Here is a 12,432-nt window from a genome sequence, read left to right as displayed (position 1 = left end):
TCCCCCACCCGGACCTCCCTGTCCCATAGTGGGCATGGGCGTCCCATGGGACTGACAAAAGACTGACACAAAGTACCCATTTAATAGGTTGGCTTTTTCCTGGGCATCAGTTGTCAGTTGCCCCATCTGGTTCAGCAGGGGTCCAATGTTGCCGAATCTCTGGAACCAAAGGGGAATCATTTGGTACCCCTTCCAGGTCCTGAAATGAGCTGCGTTTCTTAATGACACCTTCTGGAAGCTTTCCAAGGGGGAAAATCCCTTGCGCTCTCAAATTGTCAGATGCTGAATCCTTCTCGTGCTCCCAAATGTCACTTTTTTTTTTTTTTTTTTGGGTGCAAACAAAGCATTCCAGTTAGACTTGGATAGCTCTTTGCATGTGCTCCCTGCTGAAACCCATGTGTTTCCCCTCTGGTAGCATTTGACAGGGTGCGGGGGCTTTTGGCCAGCTCATCTGGTCCTTCTCCAGGTACCCAACTCAAACTGCCATGGGAGATACGGCTTTGCTCTGAACAGCTCTCACTTCAGTCATTCCTGGGTAACTTAGAAATAACGGGGTGGCTCAAACTCTGCACGTGTTGAGATTTATTCCAGTCCAGACATATAACTTGTAAGACACTGGTTTTGGTATTGCTTTTTGGCTTCCAAGTGTCTGGAATAGGAGACCCCAGCCATGCCCCGATACTGAGGACACTTGACGCTGCATAGAACAGGGGTGGGCAAAATGCGGCCTGGGGGCCAGACGCGACCCACCAGGCCGTCCTATCCGGCCCGTGGGGCCCCTTAATTTTTTTATTTTTTTAAACATTAATCTCCCTTTGGCTGATGAGGCTTTGATGGCTTGCCGAAACTCAGTAAGTGGCCCTCTGCCCAAAATAATTGCCCGCCCCCGGCACAGAAGTATGCAGGAGGTCCAAAACCATCGGGCTCCTTTGTGAAACGAGCACTGTTGATCTGTACACCAAAATCTGAACAAGGCTGCCTGTCTTGAACCGGGTCCCCCAAAGTCACTGCCCCACCCTATCCCTGGAGTCCCGGCAGTTCTCAACGCTGGACTGAGAACGACTTCTTCTACCATCTTCTCCCCACCCATAACTAACCAAAAGCCCAGCAGAACTGGCATATCTTGTGTGTTGCCCAGCCACCTTTCCCAAGTTCACGTGGTCTGTCGGTGTGCCCGTATCTGCTGCAACATCCAGCCCTGCTGACTAAAAATAGCCTGTTAAATTGGCCTGCCCGTATCTTGGAAACCAGTGGGAGAGATCAAAAGGCTGTGCATACATTTATACACATCTGTGTACGTGTGTGTGTGTGTATAGCTGTGCCTATATGTTTGTTAGGACATGCTATTCTCAGTAGATCAGCATTACTGAATTCCTGATGGATATAGGGTCGAGAGCTGTTCTCCAGCGTGCGTGTATGCTGTAAATAGCTACTCGGGTGTTTTATTACACGTGGTCAAGGTGACAGTTAAGATTGACTTTGTCCCTGCTTACAGCTTTGCGGGTTTAAGGAAAGATTGATCAATATGACCTTTCTAATAGCAAGCCCTGCTTCAAACATCATTGTCTGTACAGAGCAGTGATTTTTTTTTTTTTTTTTCCACCCAGGGAACCAGGGAGAAGTGAGATTTTTTTTTTTTTTTTTTTTTTTTTTTTAAAGGGTGCCATGCAGTCTTAGCACTCTTAGGTGTGCAAACACATACACTATTCACAAGATAAACCCAGAGATTTCAGATCAGCTTCCAGAGTGTCTAAATCATCCTGTCGTACTCTGGTTTTCCTGAATTCTTTGCAAGCCAAATTGCTCTAGTATTTTTCCAGGAAAACAAGAGTGCAAGCAGAAAGCTGGGATTTTCTGACGAGGCCCAAGTCTAACAAGGATGAGAACCATTAGTAGAGGTACCTTGTGCGACCAAGCTGTGCTGGCAGCCTGGCTTTTCACAATGTTTTGGCCTGCGTGTTGCCCACATATCCGCTGCGTTAGCAAGTAGAGAGAGGATGTACCCTTGGCAGCTTTAAAGCACGTGCACGCCTTGGCATATAGCAAGCCCCAATTTGCAGCTCGGTTGCTGCCTTCTCTGTAAAGAGTCATGATCTCTCTGCCCCTGGAGAGCAAAATCAAACTTCCTTGCCAAAGTCCAACTCAGTGCAGTATGATGATTGGGAATTTGGACTTCGATAAGAAGGATATGGTGTTTCCAGTAGCAATACTGTTGGCAACAAGCTAATATACAGTGTAACTGAACACACGGATGGGGATTAGAAAGGGAGCCATAAACATTTTTTTAAAAAATCTGGATGGAAATGCTTCAGAGCCACAGAGAACTTGTATCCCAGACTCAGCTGGAGGTTTTCGCTTCATCTCTAGATTTATCTTTTTTTTTTTTTTTAAAGCAACTCAAACTCTCTCCCTACTTTCTTGCATGTCTGCAGTTGTGCAAAAAAAAAAAAGTCCCTGGGGCTAGGATGTGAACCACTGACCATGCTAGATTGTGTGGATTTGGAGGAGCGGAAAAAAGCAAGAACAGTGTGGCTTAGATCTGGCGCTCCTCCCCACCCCCCAGCTTTTGGGGTGATGGGGGTAGATGCTCTGCTTTTGGATTGAGGCCTTTAAAGCTGCAGCCTCAATTCTGCCTCCCTTTGTGACTGTAGCGATTGCATAGCCTGTCATTTTCATCACATAGCCTGTCGTTTTTCAGGTAGCTCCGGTGAACCCTGTTCCTTCGAAAAATTGTAGCTCCAGGTGCAGCCGCTCGTGAAGTTGAAGTCCTTTCCTCTCTTTGTCCTAGTGACTCAGGAGATTGTGTTTTCTGTAGTCGTCTGACCTGCAAAGTGGGAGTTTTAATAACTTAATCCCATGCTCCTGTTTTTAAACGTCCTCCCTCGGGGACGGCTTGGGACATGAGTTTGCTTCAGCTTGGCTCCAAACACCGTGGTCTGTGAACTCCCAGTTAGTGTTCAGCTCTTTATGGCCTGTCCTTTCTTGCAAAAGCAGGATCTGTTTGCTTTAAATGACCCATGGATTTGAGACCTGCACAGACAAGTACACAGTACAAAAAGGTGCTACATTGGCAGAGGAAAAGCTGCAGAGAAAAAAATCGCCTCTTATCCAGCGCTGGCACAACCTGTTTGTGGCACACAGGGGAGTGCAAGCAAGCAAGCTTAAATGCAGCATTTTTTTTACCCCCCAAAAGAAGCAAACTTACTGCAGAGCAACCCAAAGATGACAGGAAGAGTCCTGTGAGGCTGGTGTTTTTATAGGGATTAACTTTAATTTATAGCAGCACTGTCTATTCAGAGTCTGGGGAATGCAGCAATAAACTCCAATATTGCAACACGGTTGCAGTGTAAAAAATAAAAAGTCCAGCACTTACTCGTGTGTTCTCCCAGGGAGGCTGTGTGTGTGTCCCTGTGCAAATCATGCGGTGAGGTGTTCAAGCCTATGTCCTCCCAAAGGTTTCCTGTTGGTTAACGCTAGCAGGAATTTGTTTCAAACCCCACATCGGATCAGGGACCCTCCAGAGGTGCTCTGCTTTTTACCTTGCCAAGATGCTTGTTTCTGAAACAGGCTTCAAAACGCTGATGATTTCTCAAGTGCCGGCTCATCACAAGGTGCGATGCGTCGGAAAAGGAGTTACGACTCTTTGTATTCAAGGCAGGCAGGACTATAATCAGAGCTGGCAGAAGCTGGAAATCCCATTGGGTGGGGAAGCTTTTCAGCCTCTGTTTTTAATTTGAAATAAGCCGAAAAATTTAGTCTCAAAAGCCGCGGCAGTTGCTTCCGTCCCCCTCAATTTTTACGATGAAGTGTTGACGGGCTTGCATTTCGGTCTGCAGATCGTTCTATGAACGACACGGCGCAATGTGGAAACCAATTGCTTTTGATTTTTTTTGGCCAAAAACAGAAAGGACTTTTTTTTTTTTTTTTTAAAACAAAAACGCGTCAATTTGAGGGGAAAATGGCTTTTTAAATAGAAAACTGTCCCGTCAGGTTATTTTAGGTGGCTCTACCTATGTTTGCTTGAAATGGAGCAAGTACTGCCAGAAATCTCCAAGGCTCTGGAACATCAACGCAGAGTGCAACCTTTTGTAATTACCCTGGTACTGCTCATGCCAAACTGCCCAAATGAGCATATCAGAAAATTACCATGTGTATTTGGGGGTCTCTCTCTCTTTTGATTCTTTAGGATTCGTGATTTTTTTAACCTGTTTTGCCGAAGCTACCTAGAAACTTGTCGTTCCTCCCCCCCACGCTTTTTAAAAGGAAAGCAGAGGTGTTTCTTTATAATGATTTTAAGAACTGGCACTTGCAGAAACAGCTTGGAGGCTGGTGATAAAATCAGCAGAGGTGGCAGGGTTCTGCCAATGCTGCCATAACCATCTGAATGGTTATTGTTCGGTGCCCAGTGCAAGCCAGCCGTGGCCTATGATTAGATCTGAGGCTGCTCTGCCCTCCTTCATTGCATGGATCTCCTGCTGCAAACGGTCTGATGGCGGCACCCGGCCTAATCCAAATCACCTGGCTGTTCCCTCCTGTTCATCCCGTTGGGCTGGCTGCATCCTGTCGTGAAGGTTTTATGCTGCCTGTGGCAAAGGTGGTCTCTTCCTTCCATGCACACCACACCCCAGGTCCTTCTTCCAATCTATAGACGCCCTCATGGTACAAACTCGGGGCAGTAACCAGGCCACGCTTCCTGTGCTGCAGGTACTGGCACGTGGAGTGGCTGTGCAAGGCCGTGTGTGTCGGCTTGTTTATTCACTTGCTGGTGTTTTGAATAGAGTCCTGGGTTTGTACAAAATCCTTGGCTCAAAGCCTGCTCGAATCCAGGGTTACATTTGGCTGCCGGCTGATCGGTGTCTGCATCGCATAACTTCCCAGTGCTTTTGCAGCTATGTCAGCGGAAGTAAATCCGGGCTCCTACCAAGGCTTCTCTCCAAGGCACTGCCAGAGGACTAAGGAGCAGCAAGAAAATGAGGCTTATTTTCTGTCTTGGGCAATTTAATAAATGCAAAGGATCCAAAGCTAAACCCAAGAGGAATCGCTCTGCTGATCAAGTCTGGCTGCCTGCACAATAGGGAGGTGGTACTCTCCCCTACCTTGGGGGTCTTCAAGAGGAGACTGGACAAGCACCTGGCTGGGGTCATCTGACCCCAGCGCTCTTTCCTGCCCAGGGCAGGGGGTCGGACTCGATGACCTACTGAGGTCCCTTCCAACCCTAACCTCTATGAATACAGCCCACAAAACTTCACCGGCGATTTCTGTATTAGTGGCTTTTTCTGCAAGCCAGGAGTAAATAGCTGAGCAAAGGAGCGCTAGGGGAACGGCTGTGTGACGGGGAGGTCTCTAGGTCAGATGCAAAGCCAAAGATGATGAGATGTGGCAGAACTTGCTTGCGGTGTAAACAAGCCAGTGACATTCAAAACTAGGGCACTGGCAAACGGCTTTGTGGAGCGAGTGCTGGCAGCGCATCCAGATGTAGACTCCAGCAAGTGAAGACATGTCGACAAATTAAGAAACCAGGTCCGATGCAGGAGATAATGTTTTTGCTGGATGAAGCCCAGAAATGCACGGGGGGGAAAACGTCTATACTTGGCTCTCTGAAGACAAGACCTAAGGAGCTGGATCCGGAAAGATGCTGCCTGATGAAGGGCGTTTGTGCCCAAAAGCTTGCAATTAAAGGATTTTTATTTGATTTTTATTTTTTCTTTGCAAAAATCTAGTTGGTCTAACACAAGATATCACCTCTGCCACAAGTTATGATTCAATTACAAGAGACTCATTCACTGGGAATGTGGGCAGAGGCGAAAGAAGACTAGAAAGGCTGGAGAGGAATAGTGGAGCTGGCCAACTGAGACGGGAGCAGCATTCCCCAAGCGAGGCAGAAAATCCTTCTGGGGAAAAAAAGGCACCAAGGGTGAGTCAGCTTTGGCCTACCTAGCAGAAAGCTAGAAAACAAGCTGCTAAAGTACACACTTAGTGGTGCTCAAAAGAAAAGCTATTTTGGTCGACTGAGCAAGAATGAGGGACACGGGAGCCTAGCAAGTCACTCTGGCTTTTGCATGGTACCGCAGCCAGTTGCTCCCTGTGAATCTGGTGCCAGGTGGAAGCTTTCTCTCATTCCCGTTTCAATGGATGCTGCCTTGAAGACGGCCAAGTCTGGTGCCAGCCAGGAATAGGGTGTTTGCATCGCAGGCTATTCTTGCTGCATGGCCCCAGCAGAAATGGCACGGCCCGTGAACCGAGGTTCCCGGCCACCTGGAGCAAGGACACGTGAAACGTCAGAACTGCTGCTTTCCTCTTCACACGTGTGAATGTTTGCTTCCTAACCTCTGTCGGGTGAGGGCTGCCTAAAGATAAAAGCCGAACATAAAATTTGCATAAAAAGAACTACATTTACATTTCCCTCCCTAGATTAAAAACCCATCCCAGCTTCCCTCTTTCCTCCGCTCCCAGTTGGTCTCGCAAGTCCCGCCATTCGTCATAGCGCCATGCTTGGCCTTTTTTTTTTTTTCTCCCCCCCACCCCACTCTTGGGGATCTCCCAATTTTGAGGACTCCTCTTTATTTGCTGTATCTGATAATCACAACTCATGTCTGATGGCAGAGCTCAAGGGACATGTCTGAACTCTGGAGCTGGGTGGCGTATTGATCAGAGACGTGCGTTCCCCTGTCTAATGCAAAGCTGCACCCTTTGCTTCTGCAGGCAAAATTTTAGCCCCCGCAAGTGATGCGCACTACACATCATCCCCTTCTTCAGCACCAGCTTGCAACCCTGGCCAGGGATCCAGTCCTCCTGTGCCCTGCGCTGCCCCCCTTTTCCCCCAGCCACCCCTTCTTAGTTGCCCTCTGATGGCTGATCCCATTTTATTGCCGGGGTGTCAATATTTAACGACACTTTGAGGAGGGGCAGAGCCCAGGTGACGGCGTTGTTATGCCAGAAAGTGTTTCATGACTGCTATCAACCTGTTCTGTTCTGTAGACAGTTGCTGAGCTGCCAGGAGCTCCACGTGTCATCTCTTTTCCCCTTTCCAGACTCTTGCCAAATCCTCCTAGCAGAGGCCCAGAATATTTTGCTGAAGCTGTGGCATGCAAAAGCTATTGCCTCGCAGACAGAAACGCCATCCAGTTCAGTACAAGCACTGGCTGAGCAAAGCAAGATCCCCCTTTTTTCCCCTCCCCCAGCTTGGTTCTTGCCACTTTGTTCTTCCATCGTCTAGTTCTGGCTGCTGCCGCCTGGAGCTTTGGCTGTGAATTGGTCCATAATCAGGTTTTAGTTCATGGTTTGGACGTGTTCCACTATGAAAATTTATATAAAGCTCTTAGACGCTCTGACCCAATCCAGTTCCTCCCAGGTAATGAGGTTACTGCTCCTTTTTTTTATGTTGGGACTCTAGAACTTGTGACTGCCTTCAGCTGACGTATTTGCAACTCTGTTCTTCAATGGTAAGATGCAAAGGAAACTTTCCGACTGCCAGGCAAACCTGAGCTTGCGTCCAAAAGCTCAGGTCCAGCAGACTGGGGTGCTCCATAGTGCAGCGGTGCTTGCAGAACGTGACTTCCGGGGTAGGAACTGCTGCAAGGGAACAGGCCCTGGACGTGGGCAGATGGAGAAGAGGGGGGTGCAGGTCGTGAGGTGCCTCCTTGCACATGATGCAACATTTATTTTTTAACTGGAGAAAATGTAACTAGAAACTTTATTCCTAGGCTAGGGGTCTAGGGCTGTACTGAAGCACAATCAAATATACCTTCCTGGGAATAAAAAAAAAAAAAAAAAGTCTTCTGGGCTGTGAAATGGGAGCTTCGGTTACCAGGAGCAGCCAACACAGCAGAATTGCAGAACAAAGGCTAGTATGATTGGATCATCACAACTATTACAAAGGAGAGAGGTCTGTTAAAACTGGGGAATAAAGAGTTTAGAAGGGATCAGGTAGATTATACTGAGCGATGAAGTCAATGGACTCCCTCAGTATTGCCCGAGTAGAAAGACTGCTGCTGCTACCACTGCCAAGTAGCTGGCTTTCAACTTTGGGTGGAGCAGAAATCAAAGGAGGGGTGGAAGTGCACCAGCGCAGCCCTCCCTGGATTGGCCCCAGCCCTTGCTGGATTTTGGAGCCTGTGAACGCTACCATAAATTCCATCTCCAACCAAATGAACAGCGGGGATAGTTATGAAATGACTTGTAACTGGTAGGAAATAGCTGCCAACCTTCACTCACCCACTGGTAAGCCCGTATCTGGAGTCCTGTGTCTATACTATGGAAAGGATGTGGACAAATTGGAGCAAGTCCAGCTCAGGGGAATGAAAATGGTTGGGAGGGCTGGGGCACAGGAGGCTGAGGGAATTGGGCTTATTTAGTCTGCAGAAGAGAAGACTGACTCCCTTCAACTCCTTCCATCCAAAGAGGATGGAGCCAGACTGTTCAGTGGGTTTAGATGACAGAACAAGGAGCAATGGGCTCAAGTTGCAGCAAGACAAGTTGAGGTTGGATATTAGGAAAAACTTTCTCACTAGTGAATACCTGGAATGGGTTACCTAGAGAGGTGGTGGACTCTCCATCCTTGGAGGCTTTTAAGACCCAGCTAGACAAAGCCTTGGCTGGGGTGATCTAGGTGGGGCTGGTCCTGCTTTGAGCAGAGAGTTGGACTAAATGTGACCTCCCTCCCAACCTTCATTTTCTATGATTCATCACACCATTGAACTTAACCAGCATCCACCTGCCCTGCAGCATAGGTCAGCTCTTGGGGAATTCCCGGTGGCCTCAGCAGAGGAGCTAGTGTGAAAATAGCCAAGTCTGGCTAGCACTGCAAGGGAGTTGGGAGGTGCGAGGTATAGGGAAGCAGCTGCCGCTGGAAGTACCGGCATCTGCTGAAGGATTTTAGTGCATGGTGGGTATCCTGGACCAGGGGCTGGGAACCTTTGAGCTGAATTAATAGAGCTGGGTCTAAGGCAGGATGCCCTGAGCTAAGGACTTCCCCACTGCCACATGCCAATGCTGCCAACCACAAGCTGCAGGTTGCGGACCCCTTTCCTGCATGTTTCGAGGTCTGTAAAACTTGGAAATACGTTGAGTGGTATTAAGATTTTTGCATGGAGCAGTCAGTGCTGTGTTAAAGGCATTTTTTGATGTTGAATCAAGCTCTTGCGAATCAGGGTGCCTGAAGCTGAGATGACTGCTATCTCCTCTCCAGGCTGCCACTACCTTATGGCTGGGGCCTCAGGTTTTCTAGATCTCGTTCTTTTCCGGTTTAAAGCTGCCAAGTTATAAATGTAATGGCCATTTAATGTTATGGCTAGGGAAGCAACTTAATTACTGAACAAGGCACTTCTGTGCCGTGCTGATGATATAACAGCCATTACACAGGCAATGAATAAGCGACTAAGTATCTTTGTCAAAGACAACTGCTCGCTAAAGACATCTGTCTCCTGCCAGGACGTAAGGAGCTGCTAGCATGGATTTTGCAAGTCTGGAAGACTCAGAATAATTGCATTGCCCTAATTTTCTGGTTTCTGTGCATCTGGTCATTGGTCTGCCATTCATCCTTCTTCGCATCCTATAGGAATAGGGAAAGGAGCTCAAAATCACCAGCCTAAACTAAGCTTTTATTTTCTTTTGTGTCTCCCAAGGTTGAGTCTGTTGGATCCACTTTGCTACTGTCATCTCTTCCTTCATGGCTGAGAGTAAGTGAAAACTCTGTGGGTTTTGTGGGGTTGTTTTTTATTTTCCTGTGCTGTCCTCTTCTTCCTCCTCTTGTGCATGGGATGTACGTGTCCTGTCTCCTGCACCACAGATTAAACAGAGACATTTCTCGCTTCCCAGCCACCATTCAGGGTCCTCTCTGGTGCCTCTTGTTTCTCACTATTCTGCCTCACTTCTCTGTATCTTGTCACTGGAAAGACCCGTACACGTGTCTCTGCATTCTTGTAGCTCCCTGCATTACCCGTCGATTTTTTTGTGTGTGTGTGTGGGAGAGGCATCTCCTCCTGGTGATGGCTTTCTTTTTTTTTTTTTTTTTTAAATTCCACTCCACTAGCTCTTCTTGGCAACTTTTTGACTGCCGATGAGCCATCACATCTCCTTCTCCAGGCAACGCTGACTGCATCATACCTGCAGGCAGTATGTGGGTTCCCACCACCGCCCCCTGAATATCAGACGCCTCCCAGAAATCCTCATTTTGTCGTCCGGTTAAATTTGCTGAGCCACAGCGGTGAGGGACCATGCCAGCCCCCACCCACACACAGCTTTAAGACACGGTGGTAAACACATGACTCATCAGCCAGCTCTTTGCTCTCAGCCACTGCCCCGCAGAAATGTAGACTCTGACCAGACGGAAACCTTTAGAAAGTTCGACGTTGCATGGACGGGGAGTTCTAGCTTGAACCCAAAGCAGGCCCTCCACGCTCTGCTTTCTTGTGATGGCTCCACAGGTCGTGTTGCTGGACGGTTGCAGAGGACAGCTACGTCTCGATGTATGTGGAAGGCCCTGTACGTACCGTGTCCATTGTGCGCAGGCTGGATACACCTGCTGCCTAGTGCACTGCACGCCACACGTCAGCAGAACTCTTTTAAGAGGTGACTTGTTAGGTGCCTCCATCCCCACTCGCACGTCATCTCGGGCTGGGAGTCTCTGGCACCACCTACTAGTAGAAACAAGTTGCCGTGCTAATTGGGGTGCTAATTAGAGAGAAGTTCAGGTGCTCCCAGTGTGGCCAGCATGAGTCTCCTCCTCTCCATAGATTGATCTCCTCCATATATCACCTCCCACCTTGCTTTATTTCCCAGTCTTTATCTCCCTAGAAGCTTATATGGCTCTGTCATCCTAATACGTGAGGCACCTTGATCTTCCAAGAGTGCTCTGTGCGGGAAGTCAGTGCTCGGTTCCCCCTGCTCCAAATGGAGAGTGCAGGCATAGAAAGGCTTGACTTGCCAAGGGGGCACAGGAAGTGTGTAGCAGAAAACCCCAGTCTTGTGTCGCAGGCTTGTGCCCAGACAGCCCCACAGCCCCTCCTCTGATCACTCTTATTTTGCAGCAGGTGAAAGGCCACTGACCTCCTGGTTACCCAATTTGTTGACCTAACGGGCACCAAGTCGATTTAGCGCAGTTGGTTATAATTTGGTGCTAATAACACCAAGATTGCAGGTTCAATCTCTGGTTGGAATAGATGGTTGGTTTTCATTTGTGGACCCCTAAAAAAGACAAATGGAGGTGCAGACTCCTTTGAATTGCAAGTGTTGGGTGTTCACCCATGTTTGATCGTTGTTATCTTTTGCAGACCCTGTAGTCATAGTCTGGAGACCCCCAGGGGTCTGCAGACCACAGGCTGAAAACCCCTAGACTCTTGAAGTCCCTTCCAACTTTACTCCTCTATGAAAAATCCTACCTTGCTCTTACTCAGCAGTGGCTAACAATAGGGTGTGACTTAATTGCTCCACAAGGCAATCAGCTGTTAGTTAACTGGTCCCATTCACAATTAGTGGGAGGGTTTTTGCATGTCACTCGCCTGCAGAGAAGGTCAGACACCTACACGTGGCTGTGGCACGGAATCCGTACTAGTGCTACGCTCAATTGTGCCATACAATCCATGCTACGCCGATGAGGTTTTTCCAGTTATTGGGCATGTAACCACAGCGGTTTTCTGATGACCGCTTCCTCCATGGGTTGTCTGGAGGTGTCCCAGTGCACTATCCCAATTGTTGACTCAGTAACAGCCTTCTCAGCCAGCTTGGAGTGTGGCTGCTGTTGCTTTGGCTATTCATTCTTAGTCAAAAGTGCAGAGAAGCTTGAACTTTCCCTGTCCTTCAAAGATTTAACCTCCAGTTTGCTCTGTGATGGGACTCGGACTTTGCTGCACACTTTAAGACCTGTGACCTCAGTACAGGATGGATTACAACCTTTCTGTTTGAGCTTGATCGGATCAAAAAAAATGGGTCACTCTTTTAATGCACCCAAATGTGAAACTGCATTGATGGTTTTTTGGGGGGTTTTTTTGGATTTTTTGCTAGATCAGAAGAACACAAACAAGGGCAACTGTTTTTAGCTGGGTCATTTTTGGTTTTTACGTGAGCAGAGGAATGAATGTCAGCCTGATGAATGAGCAACCTGCCCTGGGGGTGGGGGAATACTCTGGAGAGACCTACACGGGGCTCTGAGATCTCAGTTTCATTATGGTATTGACTAACACTTTTTTCCAATAAGTCAGCAGAATTATAGTGCTGAGATGCTCTTCCCATGGGAATAACAGGGTATCTGCCCTTCATAGTTTCTAGGGTTGGAAGGGACCTGAGCAAATCATCTAGTCCGACCCCCTGCCATGGCAGGAAAGAGTACTGGGATCAAACGACCCCAGCAAGGTGTTCACCTAACCTCCTTTTAAACACCCCCAGGGTAGGGGCCTGCACCACTTCTCTTGGAAGCTGGTTCCAGACCCTAGCCGC

The 12,432-nt window shown here is 48.2% G+C and overlaps 1 protein-coding gene across 1 annotated transcript in view; it reads left to right on the top strand.

Annotated features, from left to right (window-relative positions):
• The window catches only part of VDR (vitamin D (1,25- dihydroxyvitamin D3) receptor), a 94,968-nt gene that overhangs the window by 32,303 nt on the left and 50,233 nt on the right, over positions 1 to 12,432 (top strand). The window contains exon 5 of the mRNA XM_019555028.1: positions 9,624 to 9,677. Coding sequence (XP_019410573.1) covers positions 9,668 to 9,677 — 10 coding nt within the window. The 5' untranslated portion in view covers positions 9,624 to 9,667. The remainder of the gene's footprint in view (positions 1 to 9,623; positions 9,678 to 12,432) is intronic.

The sequence above is a fragment of the Crocodylus porosus genome, unplaced genomic scaffold (genome assembly GCF_001723895.1).
Source record: "Crocodylus porosus isolate Cpor-Errol unplaced genomic scaffold, CroPor_comp1, whole genome shotgun sequence".
NCBI classification, from domain to species: domain Eukaryota; kingdom Metazoa; phylum Chordata; order Crocodylia; family Crocodylidae; genus Crocodylus; species Crocodylus porosus.
This window is presented reverse-complemented; position numbering and strand designations above follow the sequence as displayed.